General features: G+C 37.8%; 1 protein-coding gene and 1 non-coding gene across 2 annotated transcripts in view; both read right to left on the bottom strand.

Annotated features, from left to right (window-relative positions):
- PCCB (propionyl-CoA carboxylase beta subunit) overlaps window positions 1-13747 on the bottom strand; it is a 68336-nt gene that overhangs the window by 14505 nt on the left and 40084 nt on the right. Inside the window, exon 10 of the mRNA XM_003789413.3 lies at window positions 4013-4136. Coding sequence (XP_003789461.1) covers window positions 4013-4136 — 124 coding nt within the window. The remainder of the gene's footprint in view (window positions 1-4012; window positions 4137-13747) is intronic.
- LOC111725191 lies at window positions 7600-7661 on the bottom strand. Its single transcript, XR_002773317.1, has one exon. It is a non-coding gene; the product is annotated as a U7 small nuclear RNA (small nuclear RNA).

The raw sequence follows: 13747 nt of genomic DNA, 5'->3' as shown, positions 1-13747 counted from the left end.
AAAAAAAAAAAAAAAAAAAAAGAATTAACCAAGAAGAAATAGATCTCTTGAACAGACCAATTTCAAGAACTGAGGTTGAAAACAATAAAAAAAAAATCTTCCCAACAAAAAAATGCCCTGATCTAGATGGCTTCACACCAGAATTTCAAATAAAAGCTTATACCCATGCTGCAGAAATTATTCCAAAAAACTGAGAAGGAAGGAATCTTCCCCAATACTTGCTATGAAACAAACATCACCCTGATACTAAAACGAGGAAAAGACCCAACTAAAAAGGAGAACTTCAGACCAACTTCACTAATGAATATTGATGCAAAAATTCTCAATAAAATCCGAGCCAAGAGATTACAGCTGAACATTACAAAAATCATTCATCACAATCAATTAGGTTTCATGTAAGGGATGCAAGGCTGGTTTAACATACGAAAGTATGTAACTCACCATATCAAAAGAAGCAAAAACAAAGACCATATGATCCTCTCAATAAATTCAGAAAAAGCGTTGGATAAAATTCAGCATCCTTTTCTAATTAGAACACTTAAGGATATAGGCAAAAGTGGCACATTTCTTAAACTGATTGAAGCCACCTCTGAGAAACCCATAGCTATTATTATACTGAATGAAATGAAACTAAAAGCTTTTCCACTAGAACTGGAGCCAGACAAGATTGTCCTCTATCAACACTACTATTCAACATAGTGCTGGAAGTTCTTGCCAATACAATCAGGCAAGAGGAAATAAAGGGCATTGAAATGGGGACAGAGGAGGTCAAACTCTCACTCTTTGCCAACTATATAATCTTATACTTAGTGAACCCCAAAGACTCAACCACAAGACTCTTGGAAGTGATAAAAAAATATAGTAGTGTCTCAGGATATAAAATCAATGTCCACAAACCAGTACTACCTTTCTATATCCCCATAACACCCAAGATGAGAAGCTAATCAAGGACACAATTCCCTTTACAGTAGCCTCAACAAAAATGTAATATGTAATACCTAGAAATATCTAACAAAAGAGGTAATTTACAAAAGAAAACTTATGAAACCCTATGAAAAGAAAGAGCAAAAGATATTAACAAATGAAGAACATATCATGCTCATGGCTGGGAAGAATTAACATTGTCAAAATGTCTATACTTCCCAAATCAATCTACAGATTCAATGCAATCCCCATTAAAATACCATCATCATACTTTCAAGATATGGAAAAAATAATTCTTCATTTTGTCTGGAACCAGAAAAAAAAACATATAGCGAAGGCAATTCTTAGTAATAAAAATAAAGCCAGGGGTATCACCCTATCGGACTTTAGGCTATATACAAAGCCATAGAGATCAAAATAGCATGGTATTGGCATAGAAATAGAGACACTGACATTTGGAACTAAATAGAAAACCATGAGATGAAACTAACATCTTACAGCCATCTAACACTTGATAAACAAACAAGAACGTACACTGAGGAAACGAATCTATATTCAATAAATGGTGTTGGCAGAACTGAATAACCACATGTAAAAGACTGAAACTGGACGCATGCCTCTCATCATTTACAAAAATTGATTCAAGATGGATAAAAGAGTTAAACCAATGTATGAAACAATAAAAATCCTCAAAGAAGGCGCTCAGTGCCCATAGCTCTGAGCCCATAGTGGTTAGAGCGCCAGCCACATACACTGGGGCTAGCAGGTTTGAACCCAGCCCAGGCCTGCTAAATAACAATGACAACAACAACAAAAATAGCCCGGCATTGTGGTGGGTGCCTATAGTCCCACCTACTTGGGGAGCTGAGGCAAGAAAATCACTTAAGCGCAAGAATTTGAGGTTGCTGTGAGCTGTGATACCTCCTCTAATGAGGACGACGTAGTAAGACTCTGTCTCAAAAAAAAGAGGAAAAAAATCCTCAAAGGAAGTGTGGGGAAAACACTTGAAGATATCAGCCTGGGGAAAGATTTTATGAAGAAGACTTACATAAAATTTTTTCAATTGCAACAATGACAAAAATAAACAAATGGAACTTAAATAACCAAAGCAAAGCAAATAGACAACCTTCAGAATGGGAAATCATATTTGCATATTATGAATCAGACAAAAGCTTGATAACTAGGATCTACAGAGAACTCAAATTAATCAACAACAAAAACAAAAAGACCCAACAAGCCCACATGTCACTAGGCAAGAGACATGAACAGAACCTTCTCTATAGAAGACAAGATGAATGGTTAACAAACATGAAAAAATGCTTATCATCCCTTATCATTATAGAAATGCAAATCAAAACTACCCTGAGATACCACCTAATCCCAGTAAGAATGGCCCACGTCACACAGTTTCAAAGCTGTAGATGCTTGCGTGGATGTGGAAGAGAAGGGAACGCTTTTAAACTGCTGGTGGAACTGCAATCTAATATAACCTTATTGGAAGGAAGTATGGAGAATCCTCAAAGAACTCAAATTAGACCTCCCATTTGAACCTGCAATCCCATTACTAGGCATCTACCCAGAAGAAAAAAAATTATTTTATCATAAGGACATTTGCACTAGACTGTTTATCGCAGCCCAATTTACAATCACCAAACTGTAGAAACAACCTAAATGCCCACAAGCCAGGACTGGATTAATAAGCTGTGGTATATGTATACCATGGAATACTATTCAGCCAGTAAAAAATATGGAGATTTTACTTTTTTTGTATCAACCTGGATGGAAGTAGAACACATTCTTCAGAGTAAAGTATCACAAGAATGGAGAAGCAAGAATCCAATGTACTCAATTCTAATATGAAGGCAGTAGATGAGCTAATACAAGAGGTGGAGTAGAGGAACAATGGAGTGGGGAAAGGAGAGGAGGGAAAGGGACATGGGACATGGTGTGTGGCATACCTGTTGGGGGCAGGACACAAGTATAATAAGGACTTTATCTAACAAATGCACTCAGTGTACCCTAATTCTCTGTACCCTCAATGAATCCCAAACAATTAAAAAAAAAAAGAGAGAGAGAGATACAACTACAAACCCAACAAAATGGCAAAAAAACAGAACACCAAATGCTTGTTAAGATATGGAGCAATGGGAAAACTTCATTCATTGCTGGTGGGAATGCAAAACAATCCAGGTATTTCACTCCTATATATTATACACAAAAGAACTGAAAAATTAGATTCAAACAGATAGGTGTATAACAATGGTCACTGCAGCATTATTCATAATAGCCAAAAGGTAGAAACATCACCAGAAAGATGTGGGGCACAGACACAATAAGACACCATTAACCTGTATGTTCAAACTATGTACCTGGTGCTGCTCAAGTACAGGTGACACAACTATAAATAAGACTCACATGGAGCTCATGATTCAGAGGGTAAATCATATATTTAAGTAGAGGAGACAGAAAGACTAAAAAATTAAACATCTTATACATTAAGGAAGAAAGTTATTTATAAATCCTCAAAAAGGGGAGAAAGCACAAAATAAGCCTTTAGAGAGATTAAAAGAGAAAGTTGCTTTTATAACATTCATTTGTGTTTCTTTTCTTTCTTTTTATTTTTTTTATAGTCATGGAAGGCTACGTTTAAAGAAAAACAGGCTTGGCACCTATAGCCCAGCGACTAGGGTACTAGCCACATACACTGGAGCAGGCAGGTTCAAATCCAGCCCAGGCCTGCCAAACAACAATGACAACTACAACCAAAAATAGCTGGTCACTGGGGTGTGCACCTGTAGTCTCAGCTACTTGGGAGCCTGAGGCAAGAGAATCACTTAGGCCCAAGAGTTTGAGGTTGTTGTGAGCTGTGACGCCATGGCACTCTACTGAGGGCAACATAATAAAACTCTGTCTCAAAAAAAAGAAAATTATATATAAAACCAGCACATCATGCCCCGTGATTGCATTAAAGTACACAGATATGATTTAATAAAAAAAGAAAGAAAGAAAAAACAGAAAGCAGACCAGACACGATTGGCCTTAGCAGACCCACACCCATCCCAGGTTTATAAGGCCTTTTCCATCCTACCTGACGCCACCTTAGGTTGGTTGCCAACAATTCCAACAGTCCTCCCATTCATTCGTGCAAAACCAACAATAATGTTCTTGGCATAATTGGGCATGATCTCAAAAAATTCATGCTCATCAACAACCTGTAGGAATACATTTACTTCTAAGGTCAAAATGATAAATAAACAACTACATCACAAAATTACATTGATAATACAGAATTACAGAACTAGACAGCTCCCACCTTTACCATAGGTTTTCCCAGAAAGCAAGACAGCAGGCAAAGGCCACACCTCTTCCCCAGTGGAACAGAGTGGTAGGGAAAATCCTCTCACACACTGCTGGGGAGCATTAATCAATGGTTATTTGAATTGGAATTATTTATAACAATTTCTTTTACCTTTTGACTATGAAGTCATTTGAAACACATAAAAATTATAAGGATGGTACAAAAAACACTCACATACCCTCCACCCACATTCCTCATTTATTAACATTCTGCCACATTAATCCTCACTCTTTTTTTTATGTATATATATGGCACACTTTTCCTTCAACCATTTGAGAGCAAGTTACAGACATGATGCTTCTTTTTTTTTTTTTTTTGAGACAGAACCTCAAGCTGTCCCCCTGGATAGAGTGCTGTGGCATCACAACTCACAGCAACCTCCAACTCCTGGGCTCAAGTGAGTCTCCTGCCTCAGCCTCCCAAGTAGCTGGGACCACAGGCACCCACCACAATGCCCGGCTATTTTTTTGGTTGCAGCCGTCATTGTTGTTTGGCGGCCCAGGCTGGATTCGAACCCGCCACCTTAGGTGTATGTGGCTGGCGCCTTAGCCTCTTGAGCCATAGGCGCTGAGCCCATGATGCCTCTTTATCTCTCAGTCCCTCATTGTCTATTTCCTAAGAACAAGAACATTCTTTACAGTGATACTGTTAAAATCAGGAAATTAAAATTAACACAATACTATTTTTGTTATATAAACTTATTCAAGTTTGCCAGTTGTTCTAATAATATCTTTCTTTTTTTTAAGATAGAGCCTTCCTCTGTTGCCCCAGTGCAGTAGTGTGATCACAGCTCACTGTAACCTCAAACTCCTGAGCTCCAGCAAGCCCCCTGCCTCAGCCTCCTGAGTAGCTGGGACTAGGTGCCCACCACCATGCCCACCTAATTTTTCTTTTTTTTTTTTTTGTTTACAGTTTTGACCGGGGCCGGGTTTGAACCCACCACCTCCAGGATATGGGGCCAGCACCCTACTCCTTTGAGTCACAGGTGCAGTGCTGCCCCGATTTTTTTTTTTGAGACCAAGTCTCACATTCATCGTCAGTAGAGTGCTGTAGCCTCATAGCTCACAGCAACTTCCAAGTCTTGGGCTCAAGTGACGCTCTTGCCTCAGCCTCCCAAGTAGCTCAGACTACATAGTCTCAGGTATTTTTACAGACACTTTTGGTCAGGGTGGTCTTAGACTCCGGAGCTCAAGCAGTTCACCCACTTTGGCCTCCCAGAGTGCTGAGATTACAGGTGTGAGCCATGGTGGCTGGCCCTTAATTTTTCTATTTTTAGTAGAGACAGGGTCTGACTCTTGCTCAGGCTGATTTCAAACTCCTGGCCTCAAGTAATCCTCCCACCTCAGCCTCCCAGAGTGGTAGGATTATAGGCGTGAGCCACCACACCCAGCCCAATAGTATCATGTACAGTAACAAAAGCAACAAAATTCTGGCCTAGAATTTGAGCCAGAATCACCTGGTGCTTTTAGCAGTCATGTATCTTTAGACTCCTTTAACTTTTCTTTCCCTGTCATTGCCTTTCATGATCATGTCAACTTTGAAGAGACCAGTTACTCTGTAGAATGTGCCTTTAATTTAGGTTTGTTTGGTTTCTCCTCTGTAAAGTTACTATTTTTCCAATGTAATTAAGAACTTTGTGGGGAAAAACTTTGAGATTACATAAAAATCCTGTTCTTCATCAAACTTTCATCAGAAATCCAGTTCTTCACTCACTAAGTTTAACATCCACTGGCAATGCTTTCCTGACTCAATTCCTGCCATCATTTAATTTCATTTTTCCTTCTGTTTTTTAGTCATTGTTCTACTGTAAGAAAAATCTTTGCCTTTCCCACTTATACAGTTATCAGTATGAATTTATTGGTTTTTTTGTTTGTTTGTTTGTTTTTGAGACAGAGCCTCAAGCTGTTACCCTGGGTAGAGTTCTGTGGCATCACAGCTCACAGCAACCTCCAACTCCTGAGCTCAAGCAATTCTCCTGCCTCCACCTCCCAAGTAGCTGGGACTACAGGCCCCTGCCACAACGTCCAGCTATTTTTTTTTTATTGCAGCCATCATTGTTGTTTGGCAGGCCTGGTCTGAATTCAAACCCACCAGCTCAAATGTATGTGACTGGCGCCTTAGCCACTTGAGCCACATGCGCCGAGCCTTATGGGTTCTTGTTTTATCCTGTGGATTATAACCTTAATAACATTATTTTATGTTCAAATTGCCCCATATTTGTGAGAGCTCCTTTAAGTTGGCTGTGTCCTTCCCATGTGTCCCATCATTCTTTGAGCACAACTTTAAGTGCTGGAATTACCATACTTTCAGGTTTACCTTGGTTTTCTTCCTGCCCCAGTGCTATAATCAGCCATTTCTCCAAAGGGCCTGGGTTTCTTTTAGGGTGTGTGTCATTGCTTCTAAACTGTTCCAGAGGTAAGTATAGCTGTGTGAAAAAATGTGAGTTCATACAAGCGACTCCACTCCTACCCCAATTCATCTACATGGTTCTTTCTAGTTCTTCCCTTCCCATATTGATAACTTTCTTCTCCAACAGCAGAAATCTGGCTCCCATTATTCCCCCCCAAATGTATTGGTTCAGTTCTCAAATACAGAGAAAATAGCTTCAGAATTGCTAACCTACACACCTATTAAAAAAGAAACCTAAAGTTCAATATTTCTTTCTTTTTTTTTTTTTGAGACAGAGTCTCACTATGTCACCCTCGGTGATGTGCCATGGCCTTATAGCTCACAGCAACCTCAAACTCTTGGGCTTAAGCTATTCTTTTGCCTCAACCTCCCAAGTAGCTGGGACTACAGGCGCCCGCTACAATGCCCGGCTATTTTTTTGTTGTTGTTGTTGTTGTTGTTGTTGTTGTTGTTATCATTATTGCTTAGCAGGCCAGGGCCGGCTTCAAACCTACCAGCCCCAGTGCATGCGGCCGGCACCTTAACCACTGACCTATGGGCGCTGAACCTCAATATTTCTTTATAGGTGTTTGTCTTTAGATTCTAGGTATGAGGTCAAAATTATTTGTTCAAAAGTTATTCATTTGAAACAGGTGGGTTTGTGTATTTAGATTTCATCTTAAAGGTTTTCCCCCAGTCTTCATTTTATTTTTTTATATGTAAAACATTAATACAGTTTAATACTGTCACTTCCCCATCTCTTACAACCTATACCCACCCACCCACCCGTTATTAGTATAATTGTTTCCTGATTTATCATTCATGTGTGTTTGCATTTCTATCTTTCAACATCTTACATGGCAACTAACAGTATAGACATTCTTTTGTGCTTTGAGTTTTTTCACTTTTTTTTTTTATTTTTTGCATGAGGAAGTCTTCCCATGGAGACCAGAAAACCTGCTAGACAAATTCTAAAAGAGCTGTAACACTGAGTTTTTCACTTTCAGCAGTACCTATGGGACATCACTCCATATCAATTCGCAGAGATCTTCATTCTTTTTTACTTCTGTATAGTTCTCTATTGTGCAATGTACCAAAGTTTTTTCAACCTATCTCCTACATGCAGGTTATGCTATTTTAAAATTCGCATTTAGGTTGTTTAGAATAACTTGCAATTACAAATGTCAATGTAATGGTAGTAACCTTGTACATCTATAATTTGCTATGGCGGGAAATATATCTTCAGGGTAAACTGCTAAAAACAGGATTACTGGGTAAAATTTTTTAAATGCTTATTTAATTTGTTCTAGATAATTCCAGATTCCCTGCCAGCAATGTATGAGACCTCCTGTTTCTCCAGATTTGACAATGAAAATTGATTTCAAACCTTTTATTTTTGACCAGTCTGACATGAGAAATAACTCAGTATCATTTTAATTTGTATTTCTAGCACTATGAGTTGAAGATTTTTCCATGTTTAATGTCCATTTAAAACCTGTTTTGTGAGCTAGGTATTCATGTTTTTCCACTTTTCTATCAATTTCAATCTTTATTCTCTCTCAATTTATAAAAGTTCTTTATGGAGTATATTAATACCTTATTTGCAATAGAGGCAGTCCCCAAGTTACAAACATCTGCCGAATGACTCAAACTTACAAATGGGGGCTATTACAGGTAAGTGTACCTGTTCCAACTCACATACAAATTCAACTTAACAACAAACCTACAGAACTTACCTTGTTCATAACCTAGTGACTACCTGTACATGTTGTAAATATTTTCTCCCAGTTTATTGATTATCTTTTGACTTTGTAGTTTTTGCTATGAAGAGTGGGGTTTGTAAATTTTTACATAGTCAGCTTTATCAACCTTAGCTTTTAATGAAACAAAATTTTGAGTCACAGTACAAAAGCTTTTTTTTTTCAATCTTTCTCTACAATTTTAGAGGAATTCCACCTGTGCTTTATTGTAGTGCTTGTATGGCTTCACTGACTATATTTATTTCTCTGAACTATTTGTAGTATATGGAGTAAAATATGGATGTAATTTTATATTTTCCTCAACTGTCCCAGCACCATTTATTAAAAAGCTCATCTCTGCCCCTGGGATTTGAAAAAATACCTTTCTCATAAATAGTCATGTGCCACATAACAATGTTTCAATCAATGATGGACCACATTCCTGACAGTGGTCTCATAAGATTATAATACAGTGTTTTTAGAATACCTTTTCTGTTTAGATATACAAATACCACTGTGTTATAACTACCTGCAGTATTCAGGACTGTAACATGCTACAGAGGCTTATAACTTAGAAGCAAGAGGCTATACCACAAAGCCTAGCTATGCAGTGGGCAACACCATCCAGTTTGTGTGAGTGCACTCCGTGGTTCACACCACAAAACAGCCTGAAGACACCTTTCTCAGAGTGTGTATCCATTGGTAAGCAATGAACAACTGTTCTAAAATTTTCTATGTACTCGAGTCTAACTCCTGGCTTTTCCATTCTATTCCACTGGTCTATTTATGCACCTATACCACACTATTTTAACTATAGGCTCCTTTAATATAAGACATGGCTTATCTACGCTTAAGAGCTTTTCTTTTGCAGCCTCAAACTCCTGGCTGGGCTCAAGTGATCCTCCTTCCTCAGCCTCCCAGAATGCTGGGATTACAGCCATGAGATACAGCATCCATGTCACCCTCTGGAGTTCTCTAGTACACTGTATCATCTCCAAATATAGCTTAACTTCTTTTCAAGGCTTTTGCCTCTGAATGATCCTCTTGTCTAAGTGTACTGGCTAACATTTCTAGGACAATGCTAAATAATACTGGAGACAATGAGCTTCCTTGCCTTATTCCTAATCTTAGTAGAGCTTAGTCTTTCTTTATTAGGTAAGATGCTGACTTTTGCAAGTATGTATAGCAAATTTTATTATATTAAGAAAGCTTTTATCAGGCTGGGCGTGGTGGCTCATGCCTGTAATCCTAGCACTCTGGGAGGCCAAGGCAGGTGTACAGCTTGAGCTCATGAGTTTGAGACCAGCCTGAGCAAAAGTAAGACCCCATCTGTACTAAAAATAGAAAAACTGAGGCAGGAAGATCACTTGAGCCCAAAAGTTGGAGGTTGCTGTGAGCTATGACACCACAGCACTCTACCCAGGGTGACAGCTTGAGACTCTGTCTCAAAAAAGAGAACAAAACCAAAAGAAAAAAGTATCAATTTCTATTTTCTTAAGTCTATCAGAATAGGTGTTGAACTATCTCCTAGGGTTTCTTCAGCATCTACAGAAATAAGATTTTTCTCCCTTCTATTAATACAACATATTACTGGATTTCCTAGAACCAATCTTGCATTTCTAGAATAAAGCCCATTCATATCCCATGGATGTAAATATCATATCCCAAGGATGTAATTTTAACATGTTGTTGGAGTCTGTTAGCTAATATTTTATGTCGTATTATTGTGTCAATACTGGTAAGCAAAATAGTAAACTGAGGCTCGGCGCCCATAGCTCAGTGTTAGGGTGCTGGCCATATACACCGAGGCAGGTACGTTCGAATCTGGCCTGGGCCTGCTAAAACAACAATGACAACTGCAACAAAAAAATAAACGGGCGTTGCATTGTGGTGGGCATCTGTAGTTCCAGCTACATGGGAGGCTAAGGCAAGAGAATTGCTTAAGCCCAAAGAGTCTGAGGTTGCTGTGAGCTGTGACACGACAGCACTCTACTGAGGATGACATAGTGAGACTATCTCAAAAAAAAAAAAAAGAAAAAAATAGTAAACTGAAATCTTCTTAAGTACTATCTTTGTGAAGTTCCAATATTAATGTCATAATTGCTTCATAAAAATAATTTGGAAGGTTCTTCTGTGTATTTTTTTCTTTTTTTACTTCCTATGCTCCAGAAAAATTTATGAAGCATCAGCACTATGTGGTCTTTAAAGGTCTCCGATTACCCACATGAAATTATATGGACCTGGTGATTTTTTGTAAAGTCATTCCTTCCATGGAATTTGGCCCATTTAAGCTTCCTACCTCTATTGGGGTCAATTTCTGTTAAGCTGTGTTTTCCAAACAGAGTAAGATTTACTATCTGTTAATGATATAAAGCCTGAAATAAATCTGTAAGATCTATTATGTTTTTTAGGTCTCCTGTATATTTACTTATTATTTTTGTTCATATGTCTTTTTCAACCTCCTACAGTTTGTTTTATAAAGATAGTAGCCATATTATTTGTGGCATAGATATTTTATAGCCTTTACATCATCATTGTGAACTGTGTCTGTTAGCATTTGAAAATATTCTTTGTCCTGGTTAATAACTGAATTTTACTTTGTTCATTATTAGGATCACAAACACTGCTATGCTATTATTTCTGTTCTGGTATACCTTTGCCCATCCTTGTTTTTAGCCTTTCTGAGTCACTTTCAGTGTCTCTTGTCTATTGCATATGGCTAGTCTTCGTTTGTGAGCCACACTGGTCTTTTTCTTTTAATAAATGAATTGAGCCCATTCACATTTATTGACATGACTTTTTTTTTTTTTTAAGACAAGAGTCTCACTCAGTCACCCTGGGTAGTCTATCGCCCTGGGTAGAGTGCCATGGCATCATAGCTCACAGCAACCTCAAACTCTTGGACTCAAGCGATCCTTTGCCTCAGCCTTCTGAGTAGCTGGGACTACAGGCATGTGCCATGACACCCAGCTAATGTTCTTTTATTTTTAGTAGAGACGAGGTCTTGCTCTTACTCAGGCTGATCTCAAACTCCTGAGCTCAAGCAATCTACCTGCGTTGGCCTCCCAGAGTGCTAGGATTATAGGCATGAGCCACCACATCTGGCCTGGCATGACATTTTTAACTCTATCATGTTTTATAATTACTGTGTGTACCATTTTATAGTTGCTGTTTATGTGATGTCTAATATTATATAGGAAGGTTTGTATTTTTTTTGTTCTAGTGTTTACCTTTGTAATTATACCTTCTTAATGATTTTAATCTGTTTCCTTATTTAATCTTTTAGTAACTGCTCTTTTTATTCTTAATATTTCTTGACCCTCAAAAATCAATAAGCTGATTCTGCTATATTCATTCCCTTTTCCTCCTCCTTCCATTTTTCAGCTGCATTTTTCTGCAATATATAACATTTATACATTGTTTTACACCCTCATCCTCACCTCTGTTTTAGTCTTAGAATTATAATTAAGGATATTAAATAATTACTTTTAATACTTTTGTTGTAATTTCTCCAGTCATCTCTTGGTCAGCTGAAATTCATTGTATAACAAAATGCTCAATTCACTTGGCTCTTGGTTGTTTAAAACTCATTTTCTGTAGTCTTAATATATAAAAGTCAGCTTGGCTAAACATAAAATTCACAGGTATATACTCCTGAAAGTGCTTCTCCATTATTGCCTTGCTTTCTCTGTTGCTTTTGAAAAATTTAACAGCACTCTATTTTCTTACTTTAAGTTATTTGATCTTTTCTGCCTAAAGGTCCTAAGGTCTCTTTATTTGAACCTGCCAGCCTCGGTGTATGTGGCTGGTGCCCTAACCACTGTGCTATGGGCACCAAGCCAGGATGTATCTTTACTTTAAAATCTAATAGTTACTGGATATTTTCTCAAGTTTGATCATTCTGGGTCAGTTTTCCTAGATGCTTAGTATGTTTTTCATTATATAGATCTGAGTCTTATTTCTGGAATGATTTCTTAGCCGGGGATGGGGGGTTATTTTTGTTTTTTGACATAGAGTCTCACTTTGTTGCCCTCAGTAGAATGCTGTGGCATCATAGCTCACTGCAACCTCAAACTCTTGGGCTCAAGTGAACTTCTTGCCTCAGCCTTCCAAGTATCTAGGACTACAGACGCCCACCATAGTGCCAGGCTATTTTTAGAGACCAAGTCTCACTCTTGCTCAGGCTGGTCTCAAACTCCTGAGCTCAGGCAATTCACCCTCCTCAGTCTCCCAAAGTGTTAGGATTACAGGCGTAAGCCACTATGCCCAGTCCATAGATTGCAGCTTTAAATATTAATTCTGCTCCACTGATTTTTCTTCTTGAGATACTGCAATTATATGTATGTTTGGTCTTCTTTGCCTCTCTTTCATTGTACTCACTTTTTTCTGACACTTTTTTTAACTAGTAATTTTCATGAGATGTATTTATATTATTTTAAAGTATGTTTTTGAAAAGGGATGGAGAAAAAAATATTTTAATTGGCAAATAAAAATACATATTTATTCATATGTGTACACATATACAATATATGTTTCTACTGTTGATGATTAAATCAAGCAGTCAGCATATTCATTATCTCACATTTTTGTGGTGAGAACATTTGCTTTTTTATCCTACTTCATTCTTGTTATTTCTCTACCTCCTTATTAAATTTTTATTCTAATACATTCTCCCTTAAGCACCTTGCAATTCTGCATCACTTCTGGTGTTATGTGGTCTTCTCCCTCCCCACCCTTATTAATTCAATCAGTTCTAACTTTACTTCTTATTTTCTCTCCATTTTGTCGTTAATTTCTGAAATTTTATTTCCATAACTTCAAATGCTTGGTGAAGGCTACTGAATTCAGACTGAAGTGTGACCATCTGCTATACAAGTGACTTTTAAAGTGAAGGGAGATTCATCAATTGAAATGTTGCATTCTAATTATTTTCTTATTATTCTAGCTTTATACAGAAGAAAACAATTTGTATCTGCATTTTGTAGACAGTTGGTAGTTCGGGATAGTGAACAAAATTCCTAGTTCTAGAGCGCCCTCTTCTGTCAGTAGAGCAAAGTGCGACACTGAGGAAAGGCATAGTGTGTCCTTCAGTTTTTTGGTTTGTCTTACAGGTTCATAAATTTATCCCTTTTGCTTCATTTTCCCTTCACAGGTGGCTCTCCCTTTCCTTTTTACTCTTTTCTTCCCCAGAAGTAAGGCTTCTCCTGACTGCCTTATTGATTTTTGTGTGTACTCTAAGTCCCTTCCACAAAGTCATTGTGCTAACAGGACTCTTTTCCAGCATTTTCACTCTTAAACTTTCTCTTTCTGGGAGAGACTTCTTTTTTTCTTTTCTTTT

This window comes from Otolemur garnettii, unplaced genomic scaffold (genome assembly GCF_000181295.1).
Source record: "Otolemur garnettii isolate 467f Iridium unplaced genomic scaffold, OtoGar3 scaffold00032, whole genome shotgun sequence".
NCBI lineage: Eukaryota > Metazoa > Chordata > Mammalia > Primates > Galagidae > Otolemur > Otolemur garnettii.
This window is presented reverse-complemented; position numbering and strand designations above follow the sequence as displayed.